At 43.2% G+C, this 14,550-nt stretch overlaps 1 protein-coding gene across 1 annotated transcript; it reads right to left on the reverse strand.

The window, feature by feature from the left end:
* Positions 1-180: 180 nt before the first annotated feature.
* LOC136373367 (probable ribonuclease ZC3H12B) lies at positions 181-13,896 on the reverse strand. Its single transcript, XM_066338276.1, has 5 exons — positions 13,110-13,896; positions 10,129-10,268; positions 9,183-9,417; positions 8,989-9,095; positions 181-1,804 (listed from the first exon to the last, which is right to left on the reverse strand). Exons 1-5 carry the CDS (start codon positions 13,709-13,711, stop codon positions 384-386), a joined length of 2,505 nt encoding a protein of 834 aa, XP_066194373.1. The 5' UTR covers positions 13,712-13,896; the 3' UTR covers positions 181-383.
* Positions 13,897-14,550: the final 654 nt, after the last annotated feature.

Raw genomic sequence — 14,550 nt, forward strand, 5'->3', positions numbered from 1 at the left:
TACTTTTAGAGGCCGATTAGGTATTTATAAGCAAATTGTAAGTGTACACTAATACATGCAATATAATTGCTAACACTAATTTTGTAATAACAGCTTTGAGACACTGATTGTGACATTATAGTTCTTAGTGAGCTATCCATGCAGCAAGATATGAGTTTCCTATAAAATAATATTAAAAATCCCTATATTTAAAATCTTAAAATTTGCAATACAATCAACTTTTATATAGTGCCTCAGCATATATATGATTGCTACTGTGTAGAGAATTTTATACTATCTTAGTAGAAAATATTTACAATAGATTGGCCTCTTCCTTCATGTAAGTTTTCCTCTGGGTCCTATGTGCTGTACTGGTTCATTTATCCAAAAGAGGATGTACTGCTCTAATGCCCTGTTCTTAATTTGGCAACAATCATAGCTGCCAGCTGTTGTGCATCTGTCATGTGGGGATTCTTTTCCATCACAGAAAGGACAACACTTGGAGGGAAAATATTGCAGAGGTTCTTGTATGTTTGATACTGATGTTCTGGGATGATATGAGGTTCCTGTGGCTCACCACATATCCCAATCAAGGGATTTCTCCAGAGTTGCTCCATCTTCTCAGGCATGCTTCTTACCATGACAGGTTCATAACATGGCTGCATGAGGTTGTTACTCAGTGGATACGAGTGGTAAGTGTAAGAGTCTGATGTACACGGTAATGGATCCCAACTGGTGTGCTGCTCTCGACAGAGAGGTGGTCGTCTCTGCCTTGTGGGGTTACTTTGATAAAGCCGTGAGTCAGAAATACTGTCCATTCTTGTCATCACCAAGGCACGGCTTGGTTGTGCAGTTGATGAATGAACATTTTGAGGCAGAGGGTATTCTCCTGGACAACTGGACCGTGCTCCAACAGTGGGATGCTGAGCATGGAGGCCTAAGTGGGAAACTGACTGTTTCCGAAGGGATTGCTTAGGCTCTTCAGTCCCATAACTCTGACCTCTATTTAAGGCTTCATGGTAACCATGAGGGAAAGGCTGAAGACGATTTTTCGATAGCAGTCTGTGGCTCTTCACATTGTCTTCTGGACTGGCATCTGCTATACCCAGATACAAGTCATCGTAAGAGGAATAAGAATCATTACTTGTATGGCTTAAGCAATTGTCAGGACAGGGGCTTGAGTTTCTAGAATACATCCCCTGGTCCATATCAGCCCCGTAATAATCTGAGTTACGGATACTACTTATGCTTAAGTTGGAGAAATCACTGAGTAAGGAGTAATAGCCATGGTCCCCCAGTGACTCATATTTGGGATACTGGTCAATATAGCTAACTGAGGTGCCATGGCTATTGGTGACTAGTATAGGAGGATATTGCACACTGGACATATGTTCCAGTGAGGATTTCTGATGTATGAACTGTGAGGAACCTGGCACTGGACTGCTTGCAGAACGAGTATTTAATGCACCAGCTACATGGCTTTTTGGTGGAGGGAGCGTTGGAACACTTAATGCAGATACCAGAGACGGGACAGAGCTGGCCTCGGACTTCCGGGCTGCTGATAACTTTTCCTCAGGCTCCACAGCTACTGACCTAATGCTTGGATCTGACTGACGTTTTGGGGCAATGCGTTTCACTTCAGAACTGATTTCTCCTTTGGAGCTGGATGGCCCTGTGCCACATTTGGCCAAGGCTCCCTCACTCATAGTTTTCACAGCAGATAATCTGGCACTTATTCGAAGCTCATCCGCTACTGACCTTTGAGGCTGGTTTGCACGTTCTGGGTGGTAATATTTACATTTGTGCCCATAGGTGCACTTTTTACCTGGAAGAAAAGGGTTTTCAGGTTAAAATAAATCAAAACCTCATTAATAACACCAGCTGCTATCTTTTTTCTTTACATCTTCGACTACTTTTCAATAGTAGTATTTCTATACTAAACCCCTAAGGAACAATGATGTATTTGATATATACAGGCAGTCACAGACTCTGCTGCCTGTATCCATGTCTATCTGTATCAAAGGCAAGACATACCATTTTTCATCCTACTGGCTCATGATTTCAATAATGACAACATACACACAAGTGCTGTATAAAACAAATCAGCTTTAACACAGTTTTATTAATTATAAATCTCCCTCGAATACAAACCAGAATAAAATAGCAAAAAGCTGTATTATCCACAAGGTGTATCCGGTAATCCTTATTTTTCTACTTGTTCTGGGTTGAGCTGCCTCCTATCCCATATATCCATCCCATATCTTGGATATATTGTTATGTCTCGCAGCTGAATCCCGCCCTCTTGGGCGGGAGCCTGCAGTTCCTGCCTCCTTTTTTCCTTCTTGGCTGCTTTCGGCTCTTGCTTCAGCTAGCTCGGCTGCTTTTGCCTTCTTCGCTTCGCTTTGCTTCGCTCTGCTCTCCGGCTGCCCCTGCCGCCGTTTTTTCTTCCCCCCCCCCCCGCTGCTTCTGTTTGGGTTTTTTTTTCCCTCCTTCCTCCCCCCCGCCAAGGTTTGAACCGGCTCCGGACCTGACCTGACCTGAGAAGTTGGAGAAGACCCGGGCCAGACAGAGACGCGTCAGCACCCTCCCCATCGTCACAGTAACCCGTCTTTTCCCACTATTCGGTGTTGGGGAGTGTATTTTTGTCAATAAACCAGTTTTTCCACTTTCCTCCGAGGTATTTTCCTTCCCGAACCCAGGGCTGGGGGGAAAGGGGTGGTGGAGGTTTGGTTTAGGGGACTCCTTCTGGAGGTTCTTCCCTAATTTACTCCAAACCAGGACATTTCTTGGTGCGTTGGCCGGGAAAGGGCCAGAGAAAGTGGAAAAACCTTAATAAAAATATTAGTGTTTCTAGTTCTTTTGTGGGTGTATTGGGATGTTTTTTTCTGGATTCATAATGTCATTTGGGGTGAAAGCCTGCCAATATTTCTGGTCCCCAGGGATTTTTGAGGTTTTAATACTTCTGTGGTACCTAGGGTTATTCCCTTATATAGAAGAAGTTCTGGTATTGCTACTAATACGTAGTTTTTGGGGCCGTGGGGCACTAACCAGAATATTCATTGGGCTGGGCTCGCTTGTGATGCTTTATAGAAGGGCTGTTAAGATGCTTAAATCTGTTCCGGAAGTGTATAGTTCGTTGTTATGGTGGTGCATTCAATTGGTTAGGGGAGAAGCAGGGGAAGAGTTTTTTCAGCCTCTGTCTTCCCTCTTGTCCTTTGAATTGTTTACATCTCTATTAGAAAATGTTCAGTTTCCCCTGAGTGTTAAAGAGACCATCTTTCTGGCATTTAATCTAGTAAGTCTTTTCTATACTGTCTGCAGTTTATATAAAATGAAAGCTGAGATTTCTAAAAGAGCTAATGAGACTCCTGATTTAGGGGTAAAGCCAACAAAGAGAAATCTTGAGTGGAGTGGGAAATGGGAAGATATGGGCCAAATTTTAAAGGAATTTTCTGATCCTATAGTCTGGGACTTCCCATCTGAACAAATTCAGAACCCAGCTGAGGTGGAAAAGTATTTGAAAGAGAAGTGCTGTGGTAATACTAAGGAGAAAAGGATTATTGCAGTGAGCTGGGCCCTGGCATATGTTTCCCGTACTCTGCTAGATACTGAAGGACAGCAGATAAAAGAAAGGGAACAGGGAGATAAGCTAGTTACCACCCCAGTCACTCAGGCTGCAGCTAATATCCTGGGCTCCGGGCCAACAGCTAAACCAGACAGGGAGTCTAAGACACTGGCAGTTGTCGGGGCAAAGAGAGCACGAAAGACTGATCGACCAGTAGAGGATGATGATGATGAAGGTGAAGGGCCCTCAAGGCCTCCCGAGGACACCCAATCAGAAGCTGGACAAACTGACATAAAATCAGAAGCCGAACTAACTGACACCTGATTGGGAGCCGGATCAACTGGCATAAGATCAAATGTCCAACCAGCTGGCACAAGATCAGGACCCACTATTGATGCTTTTTCCCTGAAGGACCTCCGAGGTTTGAGAAAGGATTACACCTGACGACCAGATGAGTCTATAATTAGTTGGTTAGTCCATCTCTGGGATGCTGCAGGCGAAGCTACAATTCTGGATGGCACTGAAGCAAGGCATTTGGGCTCCCTGTCACATGATCCAGTTATTGACCAAGGAATGATGAGGGAGGCTACCCCTTGCAGTCTCTGGGAACAAGTCCTGGGAAGTGTGGCACAAAGATACCTGTGTGCAGACGATCTCTACATGCAGCAGACCCAGTGGAAGACCATAGAACAAGGGATTCAACACTTGAGAGAAATGGCAGTGGCAGAGATTATCTTCTCAGATGACCTAAACACTAAGAACCCAGATTTGGTACCATGTACACCCGTGATGTGGTGAAAACTTGTACGACTTGGACCATCTGAATACGCTTCTGCTCTAGCAATAATGAAGCGGGAGGAGACACACAAAATCGTGCTCGATATGGCAAAAAAGCTTCGAGCATATGCTGATTGAGTACACGGCCCAACTCATGCCAGGATTGCAGCTGTGGAAACACGACTGCAGAAATTGGAAGATAAATTAGAGGAAAATCACAAAAAACTCAGGGAAGAGATTAGGGAGGACTTCCTCCAAATTTCAGCCATTCAAATTAGAGACCCTGGTGTTCAAAGCGGGCGTACCTCTGTTGGGGAGAGAAGGCACACTCCGAGAACCAAGCTGTGGGTCTTCTTGCGTGAAGCTGGGGAGGACATGAGGATGTGGGACGGAAAAACCACTGCTGCTCTGGCACAACGGGTGCGTAAATTGAAAGAAGCTAGGATTCAAAGAGGAAGTCCTACTAAACAGAGAGCAGCACCAGTTGTCTGCAGCCGGGACGATGATGATATGTCTGATCCCCTGGAGGGAACCTCTAGGACATATGTCCAAAGAAAGAAAGATAATCAGGCTTAGAGGGGCCCTGCCTCTAGCCAGGTAGAGGTTGGGGAGAATCGTGTGTTTTGGACTGTGTGGATTCGATGGCCTGGCACATCGGCGCCACAGAGACATGAGGCTTTGGTAGACACTGGATCGCAATGTACTTTGGTGCCATCGGAACATGTGGGGGCAGAACCAATTTCCATTGCCGGGGTGACAGGGGGAGAACAAGAGTTGACTCTGTTGGAGGCTGAGGTGAGCCTGACTGGAAAGGACTGGCAGAGACACCTGATTGTGACCGGCCCAGAGGCCCCGTGTATTCTGGGCATAGATTTCCTTCGGAATGGGTATTTCAAAGACCCAAAGGGATTCAGATGGGCATTTGGAATAGCATCTGTAGAAACAGAGGGTGTTAAGCAACTGAACACCCTGTCTGGACTATCGGATGACCCATCTGCTGTGGGATTGTTGAAGGTGGAAGATAAGCAGGTGCCAGTCGCCACTTCTATAGTGCATCGGCAGCAGTATAGAACAGTTCGAGATGCAGTGATTCCCATCCACAAAATGATTCGTGAGTTGGAGAGCCAAGGGGTGGTCTGTAAAACCCACTCACCCTTTAACAGCCCCATATGGCCTGTGCGCAAGTCGGATGGAGAATGGGGGTTGACTGTGGACTACAGGGCATTGAATGAAGTGACTCCACCGCTGAGTGCTGCCGTGCCGGATATGCTGGAACTCCAGTATGAGCTGGAGTCCACGGCAGCAAGGTGGTATGCCACTATTGACATCGCCAATGCCTTTTTCTCCATTCCTCTGGCTGCAGAATGCAGGCCTCAGTTTGCTTTCACCTGGAGGGGTGTGCAGTATACTTGGAATCGACTGCCCCAGGGGTGGAAGCACAGTCCTACCATTTGTCATGGATTGATCCAAACTGTATTGGAAGAAGGTGAGGCTCCAGAACATCTGCAGTACATCGATGACATCATTGTGTGGGGGAACACTGCAGCTGAAGTGTTTGAAAAAGGAGAGAAGATTATCCAGATTCTCCTGAAAGCTGGTTTTGCCATCAAGAAGAGCAAAGTTAAAGGGCCTGCTAGAGAAATTCAGTTCCTGGGAATTAAGTGGGAAGATGGACGGTATCAGATTCCCACTGATGTCATCAATAAGATCACAGCGATGTCTCCACCAACTAACAAGAAGGAGACACAAGCTTTCCTAGGTGTCATAGGTTTTTGGAGGATGCATATTCCAGAATATAGCCAGATTGTAAGCCCTCTCCACTCGCAAGAAAAACACTTTCCAGTGGGGCCCTGAGCAGCAACACGCTTTTACTCAGATTAAACAGGAGATTGCTCACGCGGTAGCCCTTGGCCCAGTCAGGACAGGACCGGACGTGAAGAACGTGCTCTATTCTGCAGCTGGGAGCCATGGTCTGTCCTGGAGCCTTTGGCAGAAGGTGCCTGGGGAGACTCGAGGCCGACCACTGGGATTTTGGAGTCGAAGTTACCGAGGGTCGGAAGCCAGCTATACTCCAACAGAAAAGGAAATTCTAGCAGCCTATGAAGGGGTTCGGGCTGCCTCAGAGGTTATAGGTACGGAAGCACAACTCCTCCTGATACCCCGACTACCAGTGCTAGGGTGGATGTTTAGAGGAAAGGTTCCCTCCACCCACCACGCCACCAGTGCTACCTGGAGCAAGTGGATTGCCCTCATTGTACAATGCGCTCAAGTTGAGAAATTGAATCGCCCTGGAATTTTGGAAGTAATTACAAACTGGCCCGAAGGTGAAAGTTTCAGTGTTGCAGATGAAGAACAAGAACCAGTGACCCGGGTTGAAGAAGCTCTGCCATACGACCAGTTGCCAGCAGAGGAAATATGTTATGCTTTATTCACTGACGGTTCCTGCCGTGTCATAGGGATGGGTCGGAGGTGGAAGGCAGCTGTATGGAGCCCCACACGACAGGTCGTAGGGGTCGTTGAGGGAGAGGGTGGATCCAGTCAATTTGCTGAACTCAAAGCCATTCAACTGGCCCTAGATTTTGCAAAGAGAGAGAAGTGGCCAAGGCTCTATCTATACACTGATTCTTGGATGGTAGCCAATGCTCTGTGGGGATGGCTGAAGAAATGGAAAGAGGCAAACTGGCAGCGTAGAGGTAAACCAGTTTGGGCTGCTGAAGAGTGGAAAGATATCGCTGCCCGGTTAGAAACCCTACCTGTGAAGATTCGCCATGTAGATGCCCATGTCCCCAAGAGTAGAGCTAATGAGGAGCAGCAAAATAATCAGCGGGTCGATCAAACTGCAAAGATAGGAGAGTTGAAGATAGATCTTGACTGGGAGCACAAGGGAGAGTTGTTCCTAGCACGATGGGCCCATGATGCCTCAGGTCACCAAGGTAGAGATGCCACCTATAAGTGGGCATGAGACCGACGGGTGGATTTAACCATGGACAGCATTTCTCAAGTTATCAGTGACTGTGAAATATGCGCTGCCATTAAGCAAGCCAAGCGGATGAAGCCTCTCTGGTATGGAGGACGGTGGTCTAAATACAAGTATGGGGAGGCCTGGCAGATTGATTACATCACACTGCCTCAAACCCGCCAAGGCAAGCGTCATGTGCTGACCATGGTAGAAGCCACCACAGGATGGTTGGAAACCTATCCTGTGTCTCATGCTACAGCCCGCAACACCATCCTGGGCCTTGAAAAGCAGGTCCTTTGGAGGCACGGCACTCCCGAGACAATTGAGTCAGACAATGGGACTCATTTCAAAAATACTCTTATTAAAACCTGGGCTAGGGAACATGGCATTGAATGGGTATATCATATCCCCTACCATGCACCAGCCGCGGGTAAAGTGGAGAGGTACAATGGGCTGTTAAAAACCACCCTGAAGGCGTTGGGTGGAGGGTCCTTAAAAAACTGGGAGCAGCATTTAGCAAAAGCCACCTGGTTAGTTAACACTCGAGGTTCCACCAACCGAGCGGGTCCTGCTCAGTCCCAGCACCTTAATGTAGTAGATGGAGATAAAGTCCCAGTGGCCCATGTTAGAGGTTTGTTGGGAAAGACAGCATGGATCAACCCTGACTTGAGTACAGGCAAACCCATCCGTGGAGTTGTCTCTGCTCAAGGACCGGGTTGTACATGGTGGATAATGCAGAAAGATGGAACAATGCGATGTGTACCTCAGGGAGATCTGAATATGGGGTAAGATTGATATGTGCTGAATGTTACTACCATTGTCTGCGTGTTAGATCAGTTAGACATGAAACAGAAGGAAATGAATAAGTGTCGAAGGTCTGAGCAAGTAAGACGGACGGAAATGTGTAAGTGCTAAAGGTCTGAGTAAGTGAGATGAAAGTTTTAATTGGATGGATATATGGGATAAGGGGTGGAATGTTCTGGGTTGAGCTGCCTCCTATCCCATATATCCATCCCATATCTTGGATATGTTGTTATGTCTCGCAGCTGAATCCCGCCCTCTTGGGCGGGAGCCTGCAGTTCCTGCCTCCTTTTTTCCTTCTTGGCTGCTTTCGGCTCTTGCTTCAGCTAGCTCGGCTGCTTTTGCCTTCTTCGCTTCGCTTTGCTTCGCTCTGCTCTCCGGCTGCCCCTGCCGCCGTTTTTTCTTCCCCCCCCCGCTGCTTCTGTTTGGGTTTTTTTTTCCCCTCCTTCCTCCCCCCCGCCAAGGTTTGAACCGGCTCCGGACCTGACCTGACCTGAGAAGTTGGAGAAGACCCGGGCCAGACAGAGACGCGTCAGCACCCTCCCCATCGTCACAGTAACCCGTCTTTTCCCACTATTCGGTGTTGGGGAGTGTATTTTTGTCAATAAACCGGTTTTTCCACTTTCCTCCGAGGTATTTTCCTTCCCGAACCCAGGGCTGGGGGGGAGAAGGGGTGGTGGAGGTTTGGTTTAGGGGACTCCTTTTGGAGGTTCTTCCCTAATTTAACTCCAAACCAGGACACTACTACACTGTTTTTATAAATATGTGTATGAAGGGTATAAAAGTGGATATTGTGCTTGGATGGCAACATGAAAAGTGGTACTTTTTTTTCTGGTAATGACAAGATGTTAATTGCTTGCTTCACCTAACTTTAAATGCAACAAGTCGATCTGACTTGGGCACTTACCATAAGGACACGGTTGTTTCTTATGTTCAGGAATAACTGGCCTTTTTCTTAAGAAATTTTCAAGGCTTGGACCATGGCGTCCCAAAGGATCATCTGGAGGCATAAATCTAAGGGAAAAGAAATGAAACATGATCAGTTTTTCCTCAGAATGCTGAATTAGCAAATTCGTTTACTTTTGAAAAAAAAACCCATACTTGTCATTCACAAAAGAATACATTAGCAGCCGCTCCTCTATGAACTTCTTCCATTCTGGTTTTTCATTTTGAAGATCCCGATAGTTATCATTTGACACAATGATGCCATCTGAGTCAAAAGCAAGTTTTACTATGAATCGATCATCATAGCAAACTACTCTTCTTCCCTGAACTCTTCGAGATGGGGTGAAAACAAGAATTTTTTCTTTCTCCAATTTATGTAAGATTTCTTGATCTGTAAAATAATTTTAGTTGAGCAGCTTTTAAAAAACTTTTAAAAGAAAGAAATGCAACCTTTGTATTATGAAAATTCTTGCCTTTTTTGTCTGACAAAGTATCTTGCAATTATATTCATACACAGTCCTCATTATGATTGAAAAACACCTAGATGTGGATTTTATTTCTGAGATTTCAAAGCACTGAGTAAATATTCACTGTTTAAACTTCATAACCACTCTGTAGCTATGTACCTTTACTCAGTCTTCCTGAACACATCAGGAATTCAGGTGTTACTGTATTACAATAGCCTTGTTAGCCTAGAGTGAAATGCAAGGACTTTGTATGGGACAAAACACATGCTGCCTTTTCAGTGTTCAAGATAACCCTACTAACTCTCTGGCCTGTTACTACTTCTTTTATGCTCACCCAGCAAACAAGACTCAGTTCAAATATGCTCAACAACATTTGTGAATGGGAAAATTTCAACTACTGCTTCTCAAAAGTGTTGAAACCATCCAATACTGTTACAAAACGCACATCATTGTTTTCACATGCAGATATTTAAATGCTTGTTTCCTCACCAGTGAAACTGTTGTGTTTTCAAACAAACAGTTGAGTGCAACATCGTCATCACCACATCCACAGCCCAGTACTGGGACCCATCAGAAACACGACAATAATTTTTTTTCATTTTTAACCAAGGGGTCGAAGAAAATCTTGATGTTACCTGTAATTGGAGCATCAGGTCGAGACTGTTCTTTTCTCCATGCAGGAACAAACACAGTAATATCTTTATGTCCTTTTTCCAGAAACCAATCAACAGCTAGTTGAATTCCCCGGCAGGAAAATCCTTCTTTGTTCCCATGGCTGAAAAACATGCAAGTTTTAGAAACAGCAAGGACAAAAGTTACATTTGGTTTTGGTTGTTGTTGTGGTGGTTTGGTTGTTTTTTTTCTTCTAAAGCTGCCATGGTCAAAGGATATAAGGAAAACAAATTCTGTAAAGTTTTATTAGGCCTCCTTACATAACTGGAAAAAGACAACTGTACAGAGCTATTCAGCCATCAGATTACAGCAACCCTGCTACTTAAAGAGTCTATAAATAGTGAAATTTCACTATCCCCAGAGCAAAAGCAAGTACACATGAAGTTTATTAAGTTTTTAATTTTTTTCATTTTATTAGCAGACCTAATGAAAAAGATCACTTTCCCTGACAAACTGAGCTCACCTTAAGTAGCACCATAAAACACTATCAACAAAAAGAGTAATAAACAATGCTGACTGCCATGGGTGATAAGTGCTTTTAAACATCTATACCATAAAATCTTTTCCTCTGATACTAAATGTTCTGCATTTTTATTAGAACTTTTTATAGGAAAGAAATAATTGTGTCAAAGTTGTTCAAGTCCTATCCTCATCAAAAATTTGTTTTCTGAAACACAAAGGAGTCTTTAAAACAGCACACAATTCAAATAAAAGAGTTTAATTTTTAAAAAGGCCTTAGAAGTTTCTGCAAGGGAAAGGAGAAATTTTTAAGAGGTTTGATAGAAACCAAGGAGAATCTTAATTATTAATCTTATTAAATCTCTATCTGCATCATCTATAATTGCAATATTTTTAAGCAGAAGAACTGCATAAGCCTTACACTTTTCAGATATTCTCAGTCTGCAGAACAGATTTTGCACAATTAGGAGACTTCCATCATATTAAACTTGTCTTTAAAATCCATAAAATTCTATGGATTCTCATTCAAAATTTCACCTCAAAATTGCTGTTGTTATTGTTATTATTGTAGAATGACATCACAGATTACTGGACTATGTTTTCCTGGGCTCAAAACATTACAGAAAGTAACACCGAAGCAGACCAAAGGCAGACAGGTCTAATGACTTCTGTTTGATTATAGATCACCAGCATAGTCTAAATCCTCACAACTTAAATAATTAATACAGAAGCCACAATGTTCCTAAAAGCATTTTCCTTAAATTTTTATATATTTCAGATTTTACAGAATTTAATATTTTTTAAAACTTTCAGATGCATATGCATTTTGTGATGAGTTGGACTTGATGATCCTTATGGGTCCCTTATAACCTGAGATAGTCTTATGGTCCTATAAATAAAGCATCAGATCTGAGCTATGAAATAGTCAGAGTACACACCCTTTTTTCTCCAGTTGCTGCCTGCCACATTACTCTCAGAACTAACTCAAGCAGCAGAGATTTCAAATACAACAGGCACAGAGAAAAAAAAAAAAAAAAAAAAAAAAAAAAGAAAAAAAAAAAATTAATCCAGTTTTGGCAATGATGCTTTACAGAAACATCTTATGGATTGATGTAACCACAACGTGACACTGGAAATTTCTGTATATAAAATACTTTTACAGAATTTGAAGGGTTTATGTATTTGAAAAGTCAGCATACTCAATACAGCTATAAAACCCTGAATTTTCTTAATACACTGAAAAAATAATAATTCATATCACAAGTTCTTCTAGAGCAGAAGACCGATACTAAAAGAAGTCTATTGTATGAACACTACCTGAAGAAATCTTGGTATCACTGATCACTAAACAGATTTTAAATAACTCCCTCATTAAAAAATCATACTTACTCAATGATAAACAAATCATTGGCTAGCTCAACTCTGTACTTTACAGACATGTTCAAAAGTGGCACGAGGCAGGTGTCTCTTGGGTTAGTGTTGACCTAAGCAGCCAAGTGTATACAGAATATCCTGAGTCAGAAGAGACCCACAAGGACCATCAAAATCCAACTCCTGGCCCATGCAGGACACCCCAAGAATCGCACCATGTGCCTGAAAGTGTTGTGCAAACATTTCTTGAGCTTGGACAGGCTGGGTGCTGTGACCACTGCCCTGAGAGCCTGTTCCAGTGCTCAACCACCCTCTGGGTGAAAAATCTTTTTCTAATATCCAGTCTAAACCTCCTCTGACTCAGCTTCATGCCATTTTCTCAAGTCCTGTCACTGATCACAAGAGTGAAGAGATTGGTACCTGCCCTTCCACTTCCCCTTGTGAAGATGTTGAAGAACACAATGAGGTCTGATCTTGGTCTCCTCCAGGCTGAACAAACCAAGTGGCCTCAGTCACTCCTCATAAGGCTTCCCCTCCAGACTCTCCCCCATCCTCATGGCCCTCCTTTGGATGCCCAAAACTGCACTCAGTACTCAAGGTGGGGCAAGCAGCCTAGTCGTGCAGGTCAGCAGGTTTAGCTCATTCATTATCCCTGTTCTGACGCAGCTAAATTGCTTTGACTACTGAGCAGGCTCAACCATCCAGAGCTCAAATACCATGAATTCACTGCATTTCATTACCATACACTGCATGTCACTTTAGAAAGAACCAATTTTTCCTACCCTACTTTAATGTCCAGAAACAATTTTCAGTATTGTTCAAGGACTTCAATATACTAAACCCATCCACACAAAAGCACACTACAAATAGATTGCTTGAACAAAAGATTTGAGGTGAGAACTTGGATTTAAAATGAGGTCAAGGGAACTGGAATATGGATTACATATAAAGGAGTAATGGCATAATTAAAAGCCTAGACTAAAGAGTCCATAAAATAGATATATTATCAGTGCAATAGTTTACATGACTTAAAATGACTTTGCCATCAATATTGGTCTTTTCTTAAATATTTTAGTGATTTATTATTTTCAAATATTGTGACAGGGAGACCCACCTCATAGCAACATTGCTTCCATCAATGACAATTGGCCTCAAGTTATCACTGTTATCCACCACTTCATCTTCCAGTGACAATTCAGGGCTTGCTGTTTCCTTTGGGCAAGGGCCTCTTGGCACCAGAGTACCAGTGGTAGTGCTGGCAGTGCTTTGTCCCTCTGATTCACTTTTGTTTCCAAGTCTCACAAGCTCTGCTAGAACATCATTGATGAGCGCATCTGCTCCCAACTTATTCAGTACAGCCTGGATCTGATCTCCTGCATACCCAAGCTTTAAAGCAAAATCCATTTTAGTTTGGTATTCCTTGTCCAAATTTGTTTTGCATTCATCTAACTTCAAGTCTTGTGTGATACTACCCTGTGAAAAACTTGGGCGATCCAGACATGGGGACCGGCAGAGTGGCCGATGCAGTTTGGTGGAAACCTCCTTTTCTCTCCACTGAGCACTGTTTCTGAAGTATGGTTGCTCAGGCTCACTTTCTGAGCTCGTCCATTCCTCAGATTCAGCACTGCATTCCCCCACATCTTGTTCCACATTTCTGTCTTCTCCGAAGTGCCTCTTCTCCATTTTCAGCTTCCCTACCATAGACCAGGCTGTCATCACGTTAAACTTCCAGCCAGAGCGCTCAGTTCTCTTTCATTTCCAAAGCCACCAGGAATTCATACTCAGTTGCATCATGTTGGCCAATTAAAAGTTTACACAAGGCTGGGGCTAATTTGCCTTGCTTACTATATTCTGGCATAAGCAACACCAACATGAAGTTCCTTTAAAAAAAGAAAAAAAATTAAGAATTATGTTTTGATCAATTCTGCAAAATATTAAATTACAATGATTTTGTTTACAAGTCAGTAGATGTTCTCATTCACATTTCTATGTAAACTGATTATAATAAAGCATATAATTACACTGTCTCTGCAACCACAAATAAAATTTTCTTTCCCTCCCTCACTCTACCTACAAAAAAAAAGGACAATTCCCACACAATAAACGTAGAGCTGGAACGAATGGATTATCTCAGTAATATATAAAGATAATAAAACAGAAAATGGTGAGCCACCATTTCCACTAGAAACCTGTCTTCTACTGCAAGAACAGTCTGTCTACACTAGGAACAACTGTGCAGTGTTCCAGTATGCATAAAATTCAACACAAACCATTTCAGCCTCTTTCAGTAAGGATTTACTATCAGAACCAACAAGTTTGCCTAGAAAAAGTATCTTCTGGAAAACAAAAGAGACATTTAACAAAAGAATATAAGCCACAAAAGAAAATTAAAAGCATCACCAGCATGCATATAAGTCAAAGCTTAGTCATTTTAAGTTTTCATATCCTTCTGGTTTTAGGTAATAAGATGTAGAAAATCACAGCACCTAATATACCACTCACAGAATCGTAGAATGGCCTCTTCACCATTTGTGAGAGGTCATTCCTAATTCCTT

Source organism: Sylvia atricapilla, chromosome W (genome assembly GCF_009819655.1).
Source record: "Sylvia atricapilla isolate bSylAtr1 chromosome W, bSylAtr1.pri, whole genome shotgun sequence".
Lineage (NCBI taxonomy): Eukaryota > Metazoa > Chordata > Aves > Passeriformes > Sylviidae > Sylvia > Sylvia atricapilla.

Excerpts from the sequence above, each read along its gene's own strand:
- LOC136373367 (XM_066338276.1), bottom strand. The coding sequence starts at position 13,711 with ATGACAGCCTGGTCTATGGTAGGGAAGCTGAAAATGGAGAAGAGGCAC. Across the intron at positions 10,269-13,109 it reads GGAAGCAATGTTGCTATGAG|CCATGGGAACAAAGAAGGAT; the intron begins GTGGGTCTCCCT and ends CATGTTTTTCAG. Across the intron at positions 9,096-9,182 it reads TATTCTTTTGTGAATGACAA|ATTTATGCCTCCAGATGATC; the intron begins GTATGGGTTTTT and ends CTTTTCCCTTAG.